This window comes from Rhyacophila brunnea, unplaced genomic scaffold, assembly GCF_057557595.1.
Source record: "Rhyacophila brunnea isolate RB1 unplaced genomic scaffold, BYU_Rbru_1.0 scaffold_13, whole genome shotgun sequence".
Lineage (NCBI taxonomy): Eukaryota > Metazoa > Arthropoda > Insecta > Trichoptera > Rhyacophilidae > Rhyacophila > Rhyacophila brunnea.
This window is the reverse complement of record NW_028232785.1, coordinates 24700499-24726557: the sequence shown is the minus strand read 5'-3', so window position 1 is coordinate 24726557 and position 26059 is coordinate 24700499. Positions and strand designations below refer to the sequence as shown.

General features: G+C 35.0%; 1 protein-coding gene across 2 annotated transcripts in view; it reads left to right on the top strand.

Moving 5' to 3' along the window:
- The window catches only part of LOC147077025 (uncharacterized), a 208717-nt gene extending 191770 nt beyond the window's left edge, over positions 1-16947 (top strand). For both annotated transcript variants that reach the window (XM_085940647.1, XM_085940646.1), the window contains one exon: positions 15960-16947. In XM_085940647.1, coding sequence (XP_085796773.1) covers positions 15960-16772 — 813 coding nt within the window. In that variant the 3' untranslated portion in view covers positions 16773-16947. The remainder of the gene's footprint in view (positions 1-15959) is intronic.
- Positions 16948-26059: the final 9112 nt, after the last annotated feature.

Here is a 26059-nt window from a genome sequence, read left to right as displayed (position 1 = left end):
AAGCGTCGCATTTATATGGTTTTTCCACGGTATGCGTCATTTTGTGTTGTATAAGACTGATCGGCGTTCTACATGTAAAAGAACAGGCTCCGCATTTATACGGTTTATCGGCAGTATGCGTCATTTTGTGCTGTTTTAAACGGATAGACGTTTTACATTTAAACGAACAGACACCGCATTTATATGGTTTTTCATCAGTATGCGTCAATTTATGCTGTTTTAGTCTGGAAAACGTTTTACATGCAAAAGAACAAGCACCGCATTTATAAGAGATTATACCAGTATGCGTCATTTTGTGTTGTTTTAGACTGGTAAGCGTTTTACAGGTGAAAGAACAAACCTTACATTTATATATGTTTTCACCAGTGTGCGTCTCTTTGTGTATATTTAGACTGGTAATCGTTTCACAGGTGAAAGAACAAACCTCACACTTATAAGATTGTTCACCAGCATGCGTCATTTTGTGTTGTATTAGACTGATAGCCGTTTTACAGGTGAAAGAACAAACCCCACATTTATAAGGTTTTTTAGCAACATACGCCATTTTGTGTTATTTTAGACGGGTGAGCGTTTTACAGCTGTAGTAGAAACTCTATCAATTTATTTGTCACTTTGTGTGACTTATGGTTTCATTTTATGTCCGTGTGCATCTTAAAAACCTATATCGCATTTATGAGATCTTTTACCAGTATGAGTATTTTAGTTTTCCTGTAGCTTGTCTAATTTTTTGCATGAATATAAAAACACATCCCATCACACTGTACCTCAAGTGTGCCGTTTTATGTGATTTTGAGTTATGTGAATGTTTGTACATACAAGAACAAATCTGTCGTCTATCTAATCTATCGCTGGTGTCTGTTTTCTTATATATTTTACACTACAGATTTAAAATGCTAAAAGCGTTGCGTTTGACGATTTTGCTTTACATCATTATGAATATATTTATGTTATACTAGATTATTCAAAGATATCATTATAGATACTGCATATAAAATTTCTTTAAAAAAACATTCCTTCTCTGAAATAGATTGCAGCCTCTTTTGGAATATAGGCTTCCGAGATTCCCTCATGTATACTTATTTCTTTGTTCTATAGTTAATTCTGAATTATTACCCCATCTTGTTTTCCATCAGTCGTAGGTTGTCGGCTACCATCCGAATTGGGACGCTCAGTGAAAGATCGCTGTGTTGAAATCTACAACGAGACAGGGTCTTATTAGGGACGTTGAAAAAAGATTCATCTGTGTAGGCTTAATATAAAATAAATGATTAAATTGTATTCAGATGATATGTTAACATCGCATGATAGTATGATCACCAGCTTTAAAAAAAACCTCAACCAATTTTACGTTTTCAATAGAATTTCAGGTTTTACTCTTATAGTCAGTTTCATATTATCTAAATTTATATATATTGGGTCTTAAGCGTAGGGTGTTCAACCAATGTGTGCTGCCCGTGCTCACGTATGGCTGCGAGACGTGGACCCTCAACACGAGAGATGTCCAAAGGCTAAGAGTCGAACAGCGAGGCATGGAGAGGTGTATGTTGGGCATTACGCGAAAGGACCGTATGAGAAACGAATGGGTTAGGAAGCAGACAGGGGTGCGCGATGTAAAAGACGTTGCCAAACAGCTAAAATGGAGATGGGCGGGGCACATTGCTCATCGAAAGGACGGCCGCTGGACAAATGCCGTCATCCAATGTTACCCAAGGGGCACGAAACGGCCACAAGGTCGCCCAAAAAGCCGCTGGATTGACGAACTAATAAAGTTTGGCGGAAATACGTGGCAGCAAACGACACAGGACCGAGAGAGTTGAAAGAAACTTGGGGAGGCCTTCATCCAGCAGTGGATTGACCCCAGCTGATGATGATATGTATTGGGGATATACTCCATAATGGCAGAGTTCTCTTGTGAAAATCATCTGTAAGGGATCTTGGCCCAACGTTTAACGGTAAACTTCGTATAACACTACTATTTTTACACGATATGTTTCGAATGTTGAAATATGTCTTGGGTATTAGTCCACTGTTTTCGGATGTTACTAATGTAAGGATATCTATAATTCGTTCGTCGGAAGCCGGTTTGACAGTGGGTCTTGTAATAGTATCTCCGCCATAGCCCCACAAAGGGGGGCTGACAGGGCTCAAGCCTTGGGGCATGAGCTTAAGGAGGGTCCGGCGTAGAGGGTCGAAAAGTTAAGTAAGAGAAAAACATACACCACAAATTTGCTCTAATCGTAAAAAAAGTCGTATAGAATTTTTTTTTATAATTGTTTATTAGAAAATATGAGGTTGTGCGATGCAATTTGATGTTTATGTAATATGATGATTGATATAATTAGAAGAAAATTCACGTGTAGAATGTTATTTTATAATTATCTTTAGTGTATTTTCTGATAGCTATTTATCCAAAATGGCAGAGTCGCATGTTACTTAGCTACCACAAAAAGGGGTTGCTATAAGCGCTTTACTCATTCGCCGCTGAATAGATAATGATTTTTTAATTACTACCTTTAAAATGCACGTATATCGATCGGACATTACGCGCCAAGTGCGTCTTTAGCGTCCAAAGTATTAATATGCTTTGGAGCTCTGCGGAATACCATTTAGGAAACACTAGTGTAAGACATCACGCTAAATGTGAAAGCAGCTGAAATGGTGGACTGGTTTGAGAGAAAGATCCTGAAGCGGATATACGGACCCATAAATGATGGTGGGGAGTGGAGAATTAGGTACAACACGGAACTATACCGCTTATACCAAGATTCAAAACTCTCCGCCTTCATAAAACTCCAGAGGCTAAACTGGGTAGGCCATGTCCAGCGCATGCCTGACTCACGGATACCGAAGAAGTTCCTCGAAGGAAACCCAGGAGGAAAAGGTCAGTGGGAAAGCCACGCACACGATGGGGTGACAACATTACAAAAGATGCCAACCAGCTGCTAAAAATCATGAACTGGAAAAGACGTGCGGAGGACCGTTCCGGCTGAAGGACGGCGGTGGAGGCCAGGGCTCGATTTGCGCTGTAGCGCCATCGAAGAAGAAGTGTAAGACATCATACTACCCTTAACTTTAGCGATAGGTAAGGGGCCCACCAAACATCTTGGCCTGGGGGCCCGCTTCAGGATGTGGGGCCATGATTTTCGCCCTGTATCAGTTGAAGTGAGGCAGCTTTACTTTATGCTGTATGGATATTATTCGTCGATTATTTATACGATTGACAATGCATACTAGAGGTGAGTTGGAAATACTGTCAACAATTTGTGTACTCAAGTATCAGATGAAACTACCCATACCCAGTACGTGTGGCCCGATAAACTTATTCCAAAAAACTTGTGATGATATCATCGTGAGTCGCTCGCTAGTTGGTAGACTTTCAATACTATTGACATTAAATGCGGGCGAGCGAGGTTGCACTTGAATACAATTATATTTTAATTTATTAGTCTATGTATGCGAATGACATCATCTTATGTATGAACAAATAAGTCATACATTTTTTGTAGCAGCATACTATTCCCTCGGAAATATTGTGAGTTGACTAAGGTGACGCAGTTTACAATAAAAAAAATCATTGTTATTCATTTTATGGTAACAAGAATATTATAACTTAACATAAAAACATATTTAAAAAATGTTTAAAATTTTATAATAAATGGGACATTTCTAACGATAGTATTTTTAGCGATTCTATTGAAGCCGATATTTCAAATACTAATATAGAGTTGGTTTTGGTTTCAGTTGAGTATTAAATTTTTGTCGCATACGCACGCCAAACGCTCTATATAGTATTCCAAATACTAGTAAGTATTTTGGAACAAGTTTAAATACTAAGTATTTTTTTATACTGGTAGTAAGTATACTTAGTCTTCAAAATCGACAAGTTTTCCCATCTCTAATGCATACACATTAATGAGAGATTTATATTTAGCCACATATTTTTTCCGCTTTATACGCGGTGTACTTAAAGGCACTGTCATTCATGATAGCATTGCTTCCATGTAAATGTTGTTACTCATATTACGAGGCATTTTTAATTAAAGTATACCTACACTTATTCATCTAGGTCTGGGGTCGGCAGAAGCGGCTCTTTGCATAGACGTTTGCAGCTCTTCTGACATAAACTCCAATTTCACCTCATCTCAAGCAGCCTTATAACTTATGAGTTTTGATTTCTCAGCACAAGTGGACAGCTATAAAACAACAGATTACTGCCTAAATTAGAAACAATAACATATGATACATGGAATAGTTTGTCTGAAAATATGACGAGTTAAAAGAAACTATCTTTTGGTATTCTCACAATCGTTGGCTCTACATATATATGCGAACAAACATTTTCATCTATGAACCAAATGGACGCCGTTCTGATTAATTTTTTTAATTAAAAATCCTTAACTTTTCCCCCCCTAAAAATCCATATCCATATACATTAATGTATATTACATATGCGGCTCTCTGCAACCTTTGTTATCCAGTTTCCCTGTCAATTTGGCTCTTCTCACTTGACAAACTGCCGACCCCTGATCTAGGTCATGACGTCTTGTCATGGCTACAAGAGTTCACTTGAAACAACCACCGTGGACCAAAATATAGTACAGATATGATAATAATTACCTACAGTATGTTTAAGAAAAATTAGAGGATTTTAAGTAATATGTTATCCATGTAAACTAATTTTTTTTTTATATATTCAGAATACTAAACTATTAATTATTCAAGATTCTTAAAATACTTATGACATTTAAATAAAAGGATAAGTAATAAAAAATCAATTTATGACAGAAATACGACTTAACAATTTGACAATTTATTTTATATTTTTATAGATTTAGAAAAAAATAAGAACAGGGAAACAAATTTAAAAAAAAAAACCAAATACATACCTACACCAGTGTATTGCTGAAATATTTGTCATTCAGGAACATTTTCTAACATAAATTTGGAATATTTTGATTATAGTTCCCATTCATAACTCAAAATACTTAAAATTGTCAGTTGAGTCCTTTATGCTTATCTAAATCTAATAATTTTCCGTCGACAGTTTTAAAACTTGTCGGTATAAAATACGAACGTGACATATTTATATGATTTATTTTTGAAAAACTGACCTGAAATACATAGGCAACTGTCATTGATTTTTCTTGCTTCGCGTAATTAGTGCAGTTGTCCGAGATGTTTGAAGGTTCCTAGAGTTCTTCAAAGCAATGGTGTGTTGTTACGTCAGATCCGCATCATTGGGTTCCAGTATGATACGCATTTTGCGTATAAATTCGTAAAAATGTGACACGCATCATTATTGTCTCCAAAATGTCACACCAATCTATGGTATTGTTGCCAGCTGAAAATACAAAATTTCAGTTCTAACAGGGTTGCCATATTTTTATCACCGAAATGTTTCGGCAGCATTAAAATTATTGTAGTACCTACGGGTTTTCATCTGTTGGAAATATTTTTTTTTTATGTTTCAAACAAAAAAGCAGAGAATTTGAGGAATTACAATACTTTTCTTGCTTAGGAAAGTACATCTTTCAACCAAAAATGGTTACCAGCGAATTCAAGGAATTCAATTTTAAATCAAATGAAATATTAAATTTGTTGACCTGTTTCGAGCTACGTGGTACTTTTTTTCTCGGCCTGATAACTTTTATTCACTTATGAAAATAATGTAGGTACCAAGGTAATTACTTAGCACCAGTTTATAGTACAAAAGTATCGTAATTTTAGTACTTTTGGCGATTTTTTTATGGTACTATCTACATTTTTTTTCATGAATATCAATTAATTATTTAATTAAAATTTTTCCTAATTATATTATTTAGAATCCGTTTACAATAATAAAATAAAATGAATTACTTGTGATCTTCAACAACATAATATTGTATGACAATTTATTAAAATTAATCTAAAATATAGCAAATAACAGAAAAGCAGTCATACCTATAAATTATTAAAAAAGTAGGTAGTAACTACAAATTTGTCAAAATCTAAAATAAGTAATTGTACATGACCATTGCCGACTTAAGAAGAAAGCTGATACATTCACAACGACTGGTCCAACTTTTTCCGCGCCTCCCGTTGTTGTCTATGTATGAACTGTCATTACCTGTCATTGTTCTATAAATCTATAGAATGCTCATACTGACGCGTCTGTCGTGTTCACACAGGGAATGGTTTGATTTGAATAGATAAGTTACATGATAAATAATACACTAGCATTAACACACATTCTACAAATATAATGCATAGATCAATACTACATATTTTTGGGAATCGATATTACAACCGGTTTTTGTGTGAAGGACTAGTCTGACAGCTGATGAATAAAAGGAATGTATATTATTTATTAATAACACTGATAGTTAATAAATATTTGATTTAAGAATTTTTTATAATTCAATTTGAAACTAAAAGGGCGAACCAATATGTCAAGCAATCTGGGATTTGATTATGACGGCTGAAAAGTGGACCACTCGTTGCTTGTGGAAAAAGTTATGCTCAGGCTTTATTAATCTAAAGATGGCGGTGACATAATATATCAATTCTCTTGTTGATTATATGGATATGACACTTTTTTGCAATTATCTCCACAACATTTTATTATTACGGGTTAAGACTGCATAACCTTCTATTGTGTGTTCCCTTTCATTTAGTGAATTCTTAAACATTCTTCTTTTCTTATTTCTCCTTTCTTAATAAAAATTAATATCTCTAACTTGAAAGTAATCAACTTTAACATTAACTACCTATTTTATTAGTTTGAATGCCGTCTTACAATTAATTATTAAGGGTCATTACATTACCCACCTAAAGATTCTGTGATATTTTCATTTATGCAGTTATTTGTCAGAACTAATAATGTTAACATTGTAAACAGTCATTGATATCATGGTTTTCTACTTATAATAAATTGCACGCTATGCTCATCATGTACTTAGACCAGTGACGTCCCTAGACAAAATTCCGCCCCTAGGCACAGCCAAAATGCGGTCCCATTTATATACAGTATTTTATATCTTCCTTTCATGACTAAAATATCTAAGAAATGTGTTGTATAGATACATTACTAACAAAATATATACCACTAAATCTAATTTAAATGCCATCTCTACTTCAATAATTGGATTTAAATTAAATTTAAAGGATTAACATTATTGCATGTGGTGTAAAGACAATATTGCGAGACCACGGTTTCAGATATGTACATTTAAAAATACACCTGACGACTTCCAAAACTCGCGAGTGACTGGCAAAAATATTTGGATACATTTTAAATTAGGTATAAATGTACCTACCTATAACTCGAAAATCTGCACACGCCAGCAGGTCGATTCTGTAACTAACGACTCGTGTGAAACATCGTAGTTATTCGCGAACGTGACGTAGGTTATCGAAACATGGCATGTTGAAACTTATCACTACCTGAATTAGTCATAATCCGTGTCGACATTATTGCCCATACCAAAGGGCACTCGTGACCTTAGTCCCCCATACGAGTTGAGTCTGTGAGCATGCACACTAATGTCTCGCGCCGATAACGCAGTTTAGTTTTGCCCTGTCAAATAAAAGTGAAAGGTTAGGCTGCGAAAAGATAGTATTTTATTATTGGGCTCGCGAGAATAATTACCTACATATTATTGTTTTATATTTCGCCAAAGCATTGCTATAGATTTGTATCATTCACCCAATTATTGTAAAATATGTCAATCCCATAAATAGTTACTTTTGCTTCACTTTTAGGATCACGTAATCATCCGCGAAACAGATCAAATAATTATGTTAACTTATGTCAAAATGCTTTTTCACTCAGTGATGCACTATTTATACGTAATTTTCGGTTAAACAAAGAGCTTGTGAGATATAGTTTACGAATTCTCACGCCATATAGGTATATTATCGTAAGTTTAATGTTACTACCTACCTACAAGCGTGAAGAGTTTACAATGCGAAAAAATGAATATGGTTGTATAGCTTAAAATTAATCAAAGACATAGAAGTTGTATGTTATATTTTGACACATTATGACGTTTATAATATTATATCCATGGAGAATTAAAAAGTCGTAGGTAGGTATAATGTTGAGACGGACATAACCTTACCTACCTGATTTCAATTAAGATCACTTGAATCACTTGATCACGTGAATTCATGTACCTATTTCCCGATTTCCATGTTTATTTTGATATTTCGTTTCGTATGTGACAGTGACCTTGAAAATCAAAACGACAAAATGAATGAGTTCGCTGACGGAAAGAACACGGCAATTACCAATTTATAAACAATAAAGATGCCGAATTATTATATTACCTATTCACAATGTTACTTAATACTCTGTTATCTTGAGTTCAATTAATTATGTTAATGTTTTTAATGGTTTATAATGAATAAATACCGTAAAACCCCCTAACTTCGCCAAGTGTCCCTAACTTCACCTAAATCAATAAAACACTAAAAACTCATGTTTTTACTATCGCACCACTTTAAGCCACTAGGGCGATTTTAAAGATAATATTCGTCCTGTCACCACACAATTTTCAAACCGCCATTATTTTCGCCGTGTTTGTGTTGGTACCGTTTTTTCGAGTCCGGTTTGAAGAGATTTTTTCGGAATACCTCTGAACTTTTGCTGATTTCTACGAATCTTGTAAAGGTAGGTTCTTCATATTTTTAATATAATATAGTGATGTAGTCTGCTTGCCAAATGTGACGTGCGATTTCCGATATTTATAATAAAACATCAATTATTTGAGTATGCAATGTAAGGCTATGTTTTGTGAACTACTTGTTCCTACACTTCCCCTGGCTTTAGGGTTGTCACAAAAAACGATTTTCTTGAAATAAATGTGTTTTTTTTTAATGGTTTTTAGACTAAAAACAATTCATCACTTTGAAACACCAGTTAGCAATTTTTCTCATATTTCCTTTATTAAAAATTTACTATGTAAATCAACACATAACAATGATACTATAATGCTTTGGGTTTTGGCAGCCCTAGCGTAAATTGGTAGGTTGTATAAAACAGTCATTGAAGTGATTCCTATCTTCGCCAACGTAGATATTTCTTTAAAATATGTCAAATTGTCTCTAGCACCTAGCAAATTGTCTTCTAGACCTGAATTTGCTTAAGCCTATTTTTTAATAGATTTCGTGAGTATCCATAGACAATATTTTTTTAGTGTACCTACTAAGACACATTAGGCATAGTTAGGGAATCGTGCCGTAACTTCGTCTATATAAAATATAGTGATTTATTGTATTATTTAGTATGAAAAGGGTATTACTTCAATATAAATAAAATTAAACACTATCATGTGCATTACATAAAATCTATAAGACTTCATATTGGTAGATATTATGGTGGCAAAACGACTTTCTGTTAAAAAAACCGGGCGAAGTTAGGGTGTTTTACGGTACCTACATAAAAATAAATGTTATTGAAGACACTGTGTTTATTTTGTTAAATCTTGTTTCACAGTGTAATAATATTATATGGTTTCGCATTTATGTAAGGTTATATTCTACGTACATATATATATATATATATATCATATTATACTAAATCAATCGAATATTATAAGAATTATACACAAACATAACCAACAAAAATAATGATTTCGTTTAACATTTAATTTTTGACGTTTCATCTCGTACCATAGACATCGATTTTCTCGGTTTTGGCGATGTTGCCAACTGGTCACTCGCGAGTTAAAATAGTCCGTAGCGAGTGGCTTCAAAAATAGTTATCGTATACGGTATGAAACGGGCGATACTAACTTGTCATACCACACAGTTTTCGACCACACGAGTCGATAGTTACGAATTCGGGCTGCAGGTTCGTATCTTTCAACCTGAACGAAACAAATCAAATTAAACCATAGACAATATACATACAAATTGTATGAGTAGAAAGTTGACCGGAAATGGTTTGAGATTTGACGTTTGATTCAGTGTATCATTGAAAATCAAACCGTTCTCGGACCATCAGAAATGGTTTGACATGAAACGTCAAACCGATTCGGACGATCCATAGACTAATGGCAATCTGTCAAAGTGTTGATAAGCATTATTCGGCATTGATATATATCGTGAGGTGTTCATATTAATATGTTAGACACTTACACCATAGGAGTTCACTTGAATTATGTATACCTATTATAGATTAATAATCAATACATATTATTCATAAGTAACAATACGTGAACATGACGCCGCTTTTGGTATTATTATCTCAAAATCCAGCACATATTTTCTATGCAAAGAGTTCGATTTAATATCATTACTATAATTATTATGTCAGACCAAGAATTTATTTTCATTTTTCAAACTGTGTTAATAAATCAACCCGGAATGATCTTTATATTACCTAACAAATTTTATCAATTTAATATGTTCGATTGTCATCTATGTGGTCACAAAATCATACTGTCGACATGAACAAGTGGTCAATTATAAAAAGCTCTTATCAAAAGTAATTTTTAAAAACTTACCATACCTATAAATCTTATAAATTAACTAAATGGCTACCTATTCACGAAGCATTCTTTATATTTTGTACAGTTAAAATGAATGAATACGAATTTGTATTATTGTAGACGACAATAGGAGGTTAGAATTTCATAACAAGTTGACGTTTCAATAAATATGTTTCTGTTTTAGAGACTAATATGTTATATATTAATTTTAAGTATTGGCAACACTAATTAGTCATCAGAAAAGCGTTTCCGTGGACATTTACCAAACGGTCCCAAACCAAACGGTCCCATTTCGTTTGTTTGATTCAGGTTGAATGATACAGACTTCAAATTGCTGGTCATCAAGGACGTGACCTCTAAGGACAATGGAAGTAAACTAGACATCGCAAACCCGACAAAAAAACAGTCATATTAAACCTTATAATATATGTTAATTAATACATTTGTTTTTCCAACCATAGAGCTGATTTTTTTAATGGAAAGATATTTCCGTTATTACTAAGTTTAGATAGCTATTTCTATTTATTATACACCTAATGATTCTCCTCGATTTGCCACCCTTCGAGTAACTGCCGCCCCCAAGCGACGCTCAATCTATCTACCCCCACGGGACGTCACCGACTTATAAAATAAATACATCCATACGGAAATTTTGAGGTTATAATTTTTGACTACTCCTAATAGGAACATATGGGCCTCCACAAAGTAGTTTGTTTTAACAGATTTTGTTTTTTTTACGAGAAATGAATATCAGCCACTTGCTCAACCTAATAGGTCCATACTCTGACTCATACACAGATTGAAATACAATATGTGTAGGTACTTGCCAGACCCAGGATTCGAATCTGTGGCCCACGGCGTTATAGTCCAACGCTTAAGCCGCGCGGCCACCGTGCATACCACTGTGCATAAATTAGCCAAAGTGAAGTAATTATTGGTAATGATGAAAAGTAATTATAATTTGCTTCAATACAAACATAACATATGACGGCAATTATCTTAAAAAACCAATCAAATACTTTGACGGTGATGAAATAACTAAGTTTATAGTAGAACTGTCAAAATGTCGAATACGGCTTCTGCAGTCACGAAATAACGGTCAACAGTATCAACACACAGTAGCTATTAAAAGCATAATGGCCGTAACAGCGATATTATAGATAGGCCACTGCCATCTTTAGATTAATAAAGCCTGAGCATAACTTTTTGCACAAGCCACTTTTTATCTGTCAAAATCATATCCCAGATTGCTTGACATATTGATTCGCCCTTTCTCGTTTCAAATTGAATTATAATACACTCTCAAATCATATATATATATTAACTATCAGTGTTATTCAATAAATAATATACATTCCTGTTATTTATCAGCTGTCAAAAGTCAGACTAGTCCTTCACACAAAAACCGGTGGTAATATCGATTTCCAAAAAATATGTAGCATTGATTAGCATAGCATTACATTTGTAGAAGGTGTGTTAATGCTAGTGTATTATTTATCATTTAACTTATCTATCCAAATCAAACCATTCCCTGTCTTAACACGACAGACGCGTCACCATGAGCACTCTATGGAATAATGACGGGCAGTGACAGATCATCCATCGACAACAACGGGAGGGGCGGAAAAAGTAAGACCAGTCGTTGTGAATGTATCGGCTTTCTACTTGAGTCGGCAATGGTTAGGCCCTACATTTAACTTGGTTCTTTTAAGGCACCTAATTGAAATTTTAAATATATTTACAACTAGGTAGTTCCATTGCTCAAAATACTTAAAATGTTAATCCTTTAAATTTAATTTAAATCCAATTATTGTCGTTCAACTGACTGGTATAAATAATTACGTGCATGACATATTATTAAATTTAGAGTATGATTTATTTTTTGGAAAACTAACCTGAAATGCCGAGGCAACTTGAATTGATTTTTCTTGCTTCAGGTAATTAGTGCAGTTGTCCAGGATGATTGAATGTTCTTTGAGTTCTTTAAAGCTATGGTGTTTTCACGTCAGACACGCAGCTTGATATCAATTTTGAGAATTGATTCGTAAAAAATTGAAACGCACATGTCTTCAGCATGTCAGACAGATCGATAGCATTGTTGCCAGTTGAAAATACAAGATTTCCGTTCCTAGCAGTGTTGCCATCTTTTTATCGCCGTTTTGTATTTCGGCATCAAAAAAAAATGGGTGGGAATTAATCGCACATTGCAATAATCAAAATTCACAAAAAAAAATAAAACATTTGGAAAGTAGTTTTCACATATACTAAATGATTTCACAAATAAATAGATGAAATCACATACAATAGTTTGTTTCACAAAACAAAAATCATAAATCACTCATTGTAAATATAAATTCACTCAATTTTGACAACTGGACACATTTTCTAAAATTGTTTCGCACAAAGAAAATGGAGAAATTCACAAATGTCAAACTAATAATTGTTGCGGCAATACAATTTATTAGAAGGCAATCGCAAAAATGATGCTTATGTGTCAATATAATTAATGTTTAACGCAGTAATATAAATAGGGTTCATATATTATTTTGATGTACATCTACAACTACTATATAACACCACCTAGTTGTGATTGTTCAAAATTACTAACAACCACCTTGTACGAAAAAGCAAGGATAGGTATGGTTATTAATAATTCTAAAAAAAAACCTAACCTACCCCAACCTAATATTAGGTAGGTACCAAATATAATCTTACAGGGTGTTCATCCAAAATTTTCGAATGCGATTTTACGCCAGGTATATAATACGCCCGTATAATTGCGTTCATCCAAATTTTGTATATAAGCATCTCGCCGAATCCGTACACCGAATGCCCCTCTACCATAAGTTGAGCGAACCGATTGCTAAATTTGTCAGAGTCGATGTTTGACAGATCAACTGACAGCCCGCGTTTGTTGATAATTGTCATACCTAGGTACCTGTTTTCTTCCGTATTTCATTATGATTCAGTGAATTATTTTGATTATTGTCTAATGGTATTATCTATTTTACAATTGATCCTATAATTGGTGCTTCATTTTATTCAATCATGAATGCTTTATTTATAGGTACTAAACTTTGCTTTCGTAGATGAAGCTAATCTAGCGCAGATTCATGAAAATCAAATAAATATAATACAATATTTTTAACAACACAATTCACATCATGCTGGAATCGATTTATGCATAATAATTATAGGGTAGGTAGGCATACTATCACGATAGGTAACCATTTCCTTTCATTTGTTTATATTGTAATGATTATATTTATTTTTAATAACGTTTATTCGGCATTCGGATTATCCGGCCATAATGTACATAGTATTAATCGAAAAATAAAAGAAATAATATAAAATTATGTAATAGCGACAATGACATCATGTCGTTGAATAGCGAGTTCAAAATATGTGGACTACTAGGGCTACCTAGCGGCAAAGTGTGAAAAAATATCGTTTGTTTGACAGTTAAGTGCACATAGACATCAAAAACTGACCATAGAGAAAAAATATGTTTCTGTTTTAATATAAGGAATACTTGTTTTACATAGACGTGCATATACAAACACCATTATTTGAATGCAGCATACTGTGAGCATAATATAACACCGCGGCAACCGAGTATACAAAGCCGAAGACAAGTCAGTGAACACTCGACAAGTTTTATTGCGGCAATAAACGGTTCCGGCGTAAGGTGAGACCGTCATAAACCATTCGGTTTTGCCAATTCCATGGATAGCCTATTAGTTTGTGATAATGATGCATCAAAATGTATGAGCATTTCAAATTTTAAATTAACAATTTATTATTGGATTGAAAAACCTATGCGCCGACAGAAAAGGGTACCTATTTATTATAATTGTCTACATGGAATAAACACTGTTTTCGTAAAAAAAAAATCATAAAAGCTCATGACGGCATCTGCAGCACAATTACCTAAGTTTTAATTAACGTTACTTTTTAAATAGGTAGTTACTTATAGTATTATTTGAATCTGAAAGTAGGTACCTAACACCTACATCCTTATATTTTGCCAAAATATAGTTTTAAATCATTAAACCTAAATTTCTAAGTGTTTGTGTTCTTTTACGATTAATTAGTTACAATAGTATTTATATTGATACGTCGTAAAGATTACCTACTTTTTCCTTAGTGCAAATCGATCACTTTTGACAGTTGTAGTTGATTTGTGAATATTATCCATTTCCGATGTGACGAACATCTTTTTAAATGTTGTCAGCGCTTTGTGAAAACAGTCTACCTATTCAATTGTGCGAATATATATTCCCCAAAATATATATAGTGGGTAAAAGTAAGCGGTTCCATTATTGTAGAAAAATGTACCGAGACGTTGGTGTTTTATACTGGTTCTCCGTTGTCTTTATTTTTTTTAGCCAGGGCCAGCACAGCTAGGCCGTGATTTTGCCTGAAATAGATTCTCTTTAAAGTTCAAGGTTGTGTGATAATTCGTATTTTTAGTTGTGATTCTTGATTCTTTTATTACTTAGGATGCGATTAAGGTTTATTATTGTTTATGGGTAGAAACCCATCTATACCAGAATCTTAAGTTTTTCCAATTGTTACTTTTACAATATTCATTATAGTCAGCGAGTTATAGCATTAATAAAATCTATAATTATAATTACGCGTCTATAAGTATAGGTACGCGTTTACAGTATTTTTATAACGGTAGTTAGCTTCTATCTTGTATTGATAAAATTAGTATTAAAATTCCTTTTTCATAATTATACAGTATATAAATTTATAAATATTCAATTTTCTTTTCCAATTTTCATACACTTCCATTATTGCTATAAAAGTTATTGAAGCATGTACTTGCTAAATTTTACGTAAACAATCTCTCCCATAACTTATTTTCTAAGTTTAATGGAGATTTCCCGGAAATTATTTCCAAAATACATCGCGCTGAATCTACGCGATGTGACATTTCGAAGCCTGTGGTCACAGCGTTCCAATTACACTTTAGCAGTCTCGATTTTCGGAGGCGAAATTTTTTACGTAAAATTTTATTACATTTACAAAGAAAAGGTTAACAACATACATTTTACTTCCTATTACTAAACGATTACGCTACTGGTTACGTGTTCATGGTCTCTTTCGACCATTTCTTCCCTGCTTCTTCCATAGTTTAGAACCATGGGACTTATATATCCTGTCTGAACCGTGTCGTGAGGTTGTCGCAAGGCTATTGAGAAGTAGAATTGACTACAAGGCTAGATTTGTATAGTTATGTCGTTAAACCATACTCTGCCACAAACACTAACTTAAGGTCGGCGTTTCTGCTCGTGTCACTTGCTTAGTTTGTCGGTGATTAATTCTAACACTTTGTTGGCGCTATCATTCGATTTTTTTCGTTTGAACGATGGGGGTTCTGGTGCTCTATTGAGATTTGACCTTGGAGTAGTCGACAACGTTGATGTTGAAGGCGAATATTCTATCTGTAAATAAAATATTGATTATTTTTTGTTGCAGTTCCCTGATACGCACGAAGAAATGGAGACGATTGCAGAAGAATTTAATAGTAAATGGCAATTTCCAAATTGCCTGGGCGCAGTTGATGGGAAACAAATTGCAATCGTGCCACCTGCAGGCGCCGGCTCCCACTTTTATAATTACAAACATTTCCACAGCATTATTTTGATGGCGATTGCAAATGCTAATTATGAATTTATTTATGTTGATGTTGGAACAAATGGACGTATTTCTGATGGAGGCGTACTGAGAAAATCTGATTTTTTCAAACGTTTAGACGAAGGCAGATTAAAAATACATGCACCAAAAAAACCTACTGCTAATTCTGATGCACTGCCATTTGTTTATATTGGCGATGAAGCCTTTGCATTACGTAACGATTTCTTAAAGCCGTATTCACAAAGGCAATTAAATCACAGTAAAAGAATATATAATTATCGGACATGCAGAGCCAGGCGAATTATAGAAAATGTTTTTGGCATTTTAGCTGCTAGATTCCGCATTTTTCAAGCTCCAATAAACATGAAAATTGAAAATATCAATACAGTTGTATTAGCTTGCTGTGTGCTGCACAACTTTCTTCGTCGCAAATCAACAGATTCTTATACTCCTTCTCATGACCTTGATAGGGAAAATCCTGAGACAGGTTTAATAGAGCTCGGACTGAGGTCACAGGACACCTTAGTGCCTTTGGAAGCAACGACTAATCGGAACTCGACTGCGAATGCTAAGAAAGCGCGAGGAGATTTTGAAAAATATTTTAATACTACCGGGGCTGTCACATGGCAAGAAAGTATGATAAGCAATAGATAAATTAAACCAATGTAACAATTTAGTTAAAATGTTTTACCTCAATACAATCTTCGTTGTTTAACGAGTTGGAGTAACTCTCATCAGGAGACATGTTTTCCAAATCGTCCGCCATGCTGGATATTGAGCTCGATTCTGTAAAACAAAATGTAAATTGTTAAAATACAACATAATACTCAAACTTGTTTTTTATTATCTCTCCCCTAAGTACCCATTCCTTCATACGGTTAATATTGATATGATTATTTATATTGGTATAATTGGTGTAATCCAGTATATCGGGTATTTTCAAAATGTGTTTTCCGCTTTATTCCTCATAACCAAACTGTACCATTAATTTTGATTGATGATTGACGATTTATTGATTGTCTCTGAAGGAACCTAACTCGAGCGATTTTTGATTTCATGATCATTTCTTTTCTTCTTCTTTCGACCATGTCCGATCATAATATGGACCTCCACGGAGTGGAGGTTTGTATTGACAGATTTTGTTTTTACGAGAAATGGATGTCAGCCACTTGCTCAACATATTAGGTCCATACTCTGACTCATACACAAATTGAAATTCAATGTGTACTTGTCAGACCCAGGATTTGAACCTGGGACCCGACCACGACTCAATAAGCCAACGCTTAAGCCGCGCTTCCATCGCCATGATCGTACCTATATATTATTATTTCTTACCTACCTCAGCAAAGAATAAGTAATTTTATTGTGACTAGAAATGATTCATAGCTGTATGTTTTAATTGCTTAATAGTAGCTAATCTAATGCGATGTCACTTTCAGAGCTACGACAATTTCATAATCTGCACGTGTATAATAAATAGCTTTAAAGCATTCCCACGTACCTTCCATTTGGTCGTTCAAGAACTCCAAATTTTTATGGTACCACAGTTTGGGTAGATATACTGCGTCTGTGCCGGCTCCGCTTCGATATGATGTCCTTACTTTATTTCTCTCCTTTCTGTAACCCGACCTCAATGTCTGTATTTTCTTTTTGACATCGTTGACCGTTGCCTGCGGCTCCACCTTGATTAATATTTCCAAAAGTTCCGCATACGCCAAGGACTTGGCATCACGATTCTTGTATAGTGGGCTGGTCGTCTTCCACAACGACGGGTTGTCTTTAAAACAACTAATAAAATCTTCCAAGAAACTTTTCGAATGCACTCGTAGATCTACCATTGTTGTTTTCGATGTCCGAACACTTTGAATGACAGTAAAATAATGATGGCGCTCATAGACTAACATATGGCGCTGTCGTCCGTCGGCATAGATATAAATAATGTGACGGTAAAGCGTGGTGAACGTACGAATTTCAGCGGCTCGGCGAGTAAAATATCAAACATGTTTGAAATCCAACGAGCCTGGTCTGCGGATTAAAAAGTCCGCAGACCTGGGGTGCTCCACGCGAAAAAAAAGTCCGAAGACTGTAAATCGTCTGACTTGCGTGCCAATGGAGCGCCGGCATTACGACCGAAAAATGCAAACACCGGCCGCCGTCATTAACTGTCACGTTAGTTTTTTAGAGTATACAATGCAAGACTACATCCATAGGCTAATACCGCACACTGAGATCAATAATATTTATATTAAGGTTCAAATAGACTATATGACGATTGGGCACATATGTGACAAGAGCGTTTTAGTGTCTATGATCATAATTCGTCGTTGTTTTGTAAAAAGGGCGAATCAGCCATTTTGGCGAAATTGAGATTTTAATCAAAACACAATATGTACCTCACTAGCTTTGTTATGTAAAAACGGCGAACTTGTATTTCCACGGGAAAGTACTTAAAAACGATAATCGGAAGGGCGAATATCCACTTAGTGTTAAGAATAAAAGGCGAATGTGACATAAGTATTAGGCCTTTTAAAATAAAATATGTCCTTAAGTAGTGGTAAGTGTTATGATGTAAGGGCGAATATACGATATTCGCCCTTCTTGCATATCCACCTACATATCAATGTGACCATTGTTAAATCAAAATTGTCAAATTCGCTCAAAGTAGCTATCATTCGTGTCATATTTCTATTGACAAAGCGTGTTCGCGGGATTGTTTTTAGAAGTTTCCTCAATGTAATTTGTGGCTCGATGACATTGAGCTACTTTACAAGCTGCTTGTCGTTGAGTTTAAAAGCGGGTGAGTCAGCTAGTGCGATTGTGATGATGACACACAAAACTTTCCATTCGCTAGCTACAAGCTAGCGATTTGAAACCGTCATTTTTGGTACTATTTTGACAGGACGTAATGAGTAGTTCGTTTTTTTACCGGCTGGTTCGCCACTATCGCTCTACTGCGCAGACGCAGATCGGCCCACACGCCAGCGTGTAACGTGTAAAGTAGCCCGGCTTTCAACTTTTCTCGGTAGATTGTTTACAATCTGCTTGTTAGCTTGTTCGATGATGACACTGGGCGAGTTTACAAGCAGCTTGTAAAGTAGCTCAATTTCATCGAGCCATTAGTGATAAAAGAATGTTTAAGTTGACAATTTGTTAAACAATAGTTTGAAATATAGTTATTTGCTTTTTCTACTAACTTAACAGTATTTGTATTCAATATTAAGTATTCATCGAGTGATACAACATAGGTACTTTACCTCAAAATGAGCGAGATGTAAGTTTTCTTGTTTAACTTTTCGTGTTATACAATTGTTAATTGGTTTCGTTATGTAATATTGTAATGTTACATTGACATATTAATATTGTTTGCGTATGTATACATAACATACCTACTTAATAATATTATATTCATTCTTTAAAAAAAAAATCGGTGTGTGTACTTACGTACGCGCGTTAGAAGTTATACTTTGGCGTAACAAAACTTGCGATAACTTAGATTTTTCAAATAGCTCTTAATTATCTTGTTAAATTACATTCGTAAGAAAACGGGCTGCTTATTGAAGCGCCGTTGTTTTATTTCTATAAATTTTAACTTATATTAACAAAATTATATAATTATTAATCGTTGTTTTTATTTTTAAAGTAACAACTGCCACTATGATGTTTAAATAGTGTGTTTACGTAAGTAATTGCAAATGGCCGACAATTATAAATTCACTGCCTAGGCAACGGAACAATTCTAAACTATAATATTATACTGTATAATCATCACGATTGAAGTATCATACTGTGGCGTAAAGGTTGTGCTTTCGGCTGATAACCGAACAATCAGTGGTTCGAATCCAATCGAGTGCGTTTTTTTTCGTGTGAAAAAATAAATTATGTGTTACATGTCACACGCCAAAAATACACTCTGATCTGATTTCCCAAACGCGCTAAAAGAAGTATAACTTCAAAAATGTGTTGTACTTTACCGCTCGTAGGCATGTTTTGACACGTAGATATTATTTATATTACCATTCTGACACGCCTAAAATTACAAAAAGTGATACCTACTCGTTATTTTATTGTATTTCAGATTGTCTCGAGGACAACAGATGGTTAAATTGCGATTTCGTCGATTGCTTAAAATCGAGACGGAGCGCCTCACTTTCATTCGGTTGAACCAAGCCAAACTGCGATCGGAGGAGTATATTCAATTACGCGATGCAATCAGCACCGTAGGAGATGCAGCTAATGTTGGTCGATTGACTATTCTATCGGCGATGTACATTGGCAGCCCACGTCATATGCATGAATATGCGCAAGATGCAATGACATATGTTCGTCATTACGGTCGTCCAGATCTATTCATCACCTTTACATGAAATCCGAAATGAATAGAAATTGTTCAACTGCTACTCCCCAGACAAACATCAAGTGATCGGCACGACATCACCGCACGTGTGTTTAAACAAAAAACCCTGTCGTTGATGAACTACATTGTTAATCATCGCGTCTTTGGGATAATCGATGCTGGATGTATTCGATTGAATGACAAAAACGAAGCTTGCCGCATGCACACATTCTTATTTGGTGAGTCAAAAGAATTCGACCAGACCAAAAAGATGACATCATATGTGCCGAGATTCCTGATCCCGAAACTGATCCAGACCTGCATGATGTTGTAATTACTTACATGATTCATGGACAGTGTGGCGCCATCAACCCCCAATCACCGTGCATGGTCGACGGCAAGTGTTCCAAGCGTTATCCACGAAGTTTAACGACGGAGACTATCACTGCCAATGATGGTTATCCACTGTATCGGCGTCGATCACCCAATGATAACGGTAGAACTATCACAACGAAAATGAAGTGAAACGATATCGTGGTCGACAACACTTGGATTGTTCCGTATTCGCCACTTTTTTCCAAAACATTCAAGGCGCATTGCAACGTGGAGTTTTGCAATTCAGTGAAGTCCATCAAATACATCTGCAAATATGTCACCAAAGGCAGCGATATTGTAGTTTTTGGCGTTCAAACTCCCAATACCAACGATGAAATCACGCACTATCAAGTTGGTCGATATGTGAGCTGCAATGAAGCAATTTGGCGTATTCTCTCATTCCCCATTCATGAACGTCATCCCACTGCTGTACATTTGGCGGTGCATCTGGAGAATGGTCAACAAGTTTATTTCAACGCATCGAATGTTGCTCAACGTGCTGAAATATCTCCAGCACCAACATTGACCAGTTTCTTTTCGATTTGCCAAAGCGATCCGTTTGATGCCACTCTATGCCACGTTATTACACTTGGAATGCTTCATCGAAGAAATTTCAACGTCGGAAGCAAGGCGATGCGGTTCCTGATCATCCGGATGTGCATTCTACTGATGCTCTTGGTCGCATTTACACAGTTCATTCGAAGAATGGCGAATGATTCTACTTGCGGTTGTTGCTGGTAAATGTTCGTGGGCCGACATCATTTGAATCACTTCGAACTGTCAATGGTGTAGTGTGCCCAACATTTCGGGCTGCATGTCAAAAACTCAATTTGCTTGAAAATGATACTCATTGGGACATGACAATCGCTAAAGCATTTGTTTCTGCATCTCCAAGTCAGATACGCACATTATTTGCTATCATTATTTCGACATGCGTCCCATCAACTCCACCTGAGCTGTGGAACAAGTACAAGGATGACATGTCAGAAGACATTATTTTACATCGAATTCGTGTCAGTTCAGAGAATCCCGATCTCGAAGTGAATGAGGAAATACATAACCAGGCTTTGCTTTTGATCGAAGACATGTGTTATCTCATGTGCGGCAGTTTGTTAGTCAAGTTAGGAATGCCAACGCCTGATCGTGGAATGAATGTGCTTTTAATCGAGAATTGGAACGTGAACGTGAATATGATCAAGATGCATTGAACCTATCGGTTTGATCGAATGTACCAATGTTGAACCCCAAACAGAAGGAAGTGTACGATACGTTAATGAAGGCAATTGATGATGGAAATAGTGGTTTATTTTTCCTCGATGCGCCTGGTGGAACTGGGAAGACATTTCTCATGACATTGATTTTGGCCACTGTTCGTGCGAGATCCGAAATTTCTGTAGCAGTTGCTTCTTCTGGGATAGCAGCCATGTTGTTAGAAGGATGCCGAACGGCTCATTCAGCGTTGGAATTGCCGTTAAACCTTCAAATGAATGAAACACCGACAAGCAGTATTGCGAAACGCTTAGCAATGGCCAAAGTTTTGGTAGCAAGTAAAATCATCACCTGGGATGAATGCACAATGGCGCAGAAATGCGCATTGGCAGCACTCAATCGAACTATGAAAGATCTGCGCAATTACTCAAGATGTTTTGGTGGCACAATGATTCTACTATCTGGCAATTTCTGCCAAACACTACCAGTCATTTCAAGATCGACCGCTGCCGATGAAATGAACGCTTGCCTCAAATCATAGACTCTGTGGCGCTATGTGAAGAAACTTCGGCTGACGACGAACATGCGAGTTGCATTGCTAAACGATCCATCTGCCGACGATTTCTCTAAGCAATTGCTGACTATCGGTAACTGCCGTGTTCCTGTCAACGAATCGAACGGATTGATTTCGTTTCCGCCGAATTTTTGAAATTTCGTCTCAGCTAAGGACTACCTCATCAACAAAGTGTTCCCGAACGTCATTGCTAACCACAACAATCACAATTGGTTGAGTGAACGAGCAATTTTTGCGGCAAAGAACAAAGATGTGGATCACTTAAACTCCACAATTCAAAATCAAATCGTTGGTCCAATGCATTCCTTCAAATCTATCGACTGTATAATAAACGAAGAAGAAGCAACCAACTATCCAACTGAATTTTTAAACTTATTGGATCTGCCTGGCTTGTCACCGCACAATTTACAACTGAAGAATAACTTGGTAGTTATCATGCTTCGAAATCTGAACCAACCAAAACTATGTAATCTATTTCATTTTGATTTGATTTTTGCACATTTATTGAACTTAATTCATTTTGAGTATTTTAATTCAGCTAATAAGTTAACACAAGATTATTGATTCTGAGGCGGTACGAAGTTCGCCGGGTCAGCTAGTAAAATATAAATAAAAGTTATATTACCTATAAAAAATAACATTCATTGGTTATTAATTTTAATCTGAGGTGCGGTTCCACACCCAAAAGGCTGTTCCTTTTTTTACGTAATGTCTACAAATGCTGACATAACTTCACATAGATATGAAGTTGGAAAAGGCAAGATGTATTTCAGGAATGTCTCTGTTAAAACTGGATACACATGTTGCATTTGCAACCTAAATGATGTTTAAGTACACTCCTTATATTTATTTTGCAAGAATCCATCTGAAGCTAATAATTCCAACAATTGCTCTTCTTCCGCATGCGATAAACCTTCTAGCATGGATATTGTATGAATGCTTGTTGCACCAGGCGTAGCCATAACCCGGTGCAGCGCACACCCCCACCAAACTCTTCCCGTACCCCAGGGGGTAGGTACGCGTACCACACTTTGGGAAACACTGCTCTAGACCAAGCGGGTAGCACAGCCGATATTATTTTAGTAATCTTTTAGCATACTAGGTACACATGTCCAGCATGGTCGCTGTTCACTTCCAATCCACCAGTCGCTGATGACACGCTCAACGGTTACCGCCACTATGCCTCCAATTTAATAAAAACTAGGAAAAACTGTACAAATATATCGCCGTGTATTGTTAAAATATGTAAAAATATTTATATGAAGAAGAAAAAGAGCCTATGGGACTAATTTACATTCTCCTCCTTGCCCCCTTCCCCAATAATACATCCTGGGTGCGCCACTGCAAGGACACCACAGTCACTGTAGACCGCCTCAAACCTGCATACATAATGGCAGAGGAGGATGACAACTCATCAAAGGAGAAACCGGCACTGAACGATCCAGCACCAGAAAACATCAGCCAGCACGATTACGTCACACGTACAGGCAGACGTGTACGCTTTCCTGACCGTCTAGACTGCTGAAAACCACACCAAAATTTCATATTCAAAAGTGCTACGAAATATTAATAATACAAGTGTTTTAATTAAATAATATTTTTAGTCATTTTATTTTTATTATTATTTTGTTTTCATTAAGCTCTTAACAATTGTAAATCTGTGATCATATAACAATATAACGTAATTACTGCTAGTTGAGTTATATGGCGATATTACATATTATTACAAATCTAATTAATAGGCATTTCCATGTAGGTATCAAGTCATAGCTAACTTTGTAAATCAATGACCGCGACAATAATCTTTGTATATCTGTTCTCACTTAGTTAGTTAATAGCCTAATTATCACATAATTATAAGTTGATAAAATAATAATCAGTACGTCATGATTGATAAAAAGAGAATTATTCGATTGTAAGTTTTCGACCGAAGCAAATCGCTCTGTGCTGTGATTCACATTATTGTAACAATTGTACACCTGTACTTATGGAATTTAAATAAACTCACACCCTTCATAATCACGACAACGACTTCTCATCTCACCTCGTGACAACTCCATTGGCCCTCACATCGACGACCTCCTACAGAATTATCAATTTTTTGACTCGTTTAAATGTAAGTATTCAAAACTGTATACATTTATTTAATTTGTTACTTAATCATGCGAGGATTTCAAAATAACTTACATTTTGTAATGTAGGTATAATTATGACATAATAATAATATATTAAAATTCAACAATGAAAACAAGAAAAATATGAAATAGGTAGGTACCTACTATACTTTTATAGTTAGAAAAAGTTAACTTTAAAATATATAAAAAAATAAATAATATATTTTTTCATAAAACGAATTAAGTTTTTTTCGAAAATCTTGTATAATTTTGTTATATTTTAGTTTCTTGCAACTATGTTCAAAGGTTTTTCCGAAATCCAGATTTGGTGAATTTTTCGATGAGTATCTCTAACAAAAACCTGTACAATGTACGAATAATATCTCCAATTTGAAAATTATTGACACTTTAGGTACTTACATATTGGTTTTGGATAGATAGTTCGGTGTTTTAAACATTTTTACGGAAAACTGATTAATATGTTATATTGAAATAAATCTGCTTTCCGTTAATATGTTTATTCTGATCACAACAAAACTATTACATACTTACCATAAATTCAAAGGAAATAAAAATTTCTTATATCTACTATTCAATTAAATCAGCTTTCCATATATATTTTTGTTCTGATCACAACAAAATTATTGCATTAGTACCATAAATTCAAATGACAAAATTTTTTTTTTTTAAATATTTTTCTTAAAGAGTTGATAAATATCTTCTTTTTAATCTAGTGTTTAATAATATTGTTAATTAATTAAGTTGTGATTCAGGGTATGGACCTAATAGGTTGTGCAAGTGGCTGACATCCATTTCTCGTAAAAACCAAAATCTGTTAATACAAACCTCTACTCTGTGGAGGCCCATATGATCCTATTAGTATCGGACATGGTCGGGAATTTTTTTTTAATTAAATCTGCTTTCCTCTCTTATATACTTTTAATTCTGATAACAACAAAGTTATTACATAAGTATTATAAATTCAAATGACAAAAAAAAATCCGTTTTTTTATGAATGGGTTGATAAATATGTTATATTTAATTAAATCTGCTTTCCGTCAATATTTTTATTCTGATCACAACAAAATTATCACTTACCATAAATTTAAATGACATAATTGTTATACTTATATATTTTTTTGAATATTGTTCTGAATGGGTTGCATTGACAAAATGGCACCCATTTCATTGTCCATAGAAGCATAACTTTGAAGAGTAAAATCATACCTTTTAGCTTTTTCCCTCGTTTCTTTTCTAGTTTTTTATTGTTATATACCTTTTTCTGACTTGGTTTTCCATCACAGGTGTCACATTCACGTCCATTTTCACAATAAAA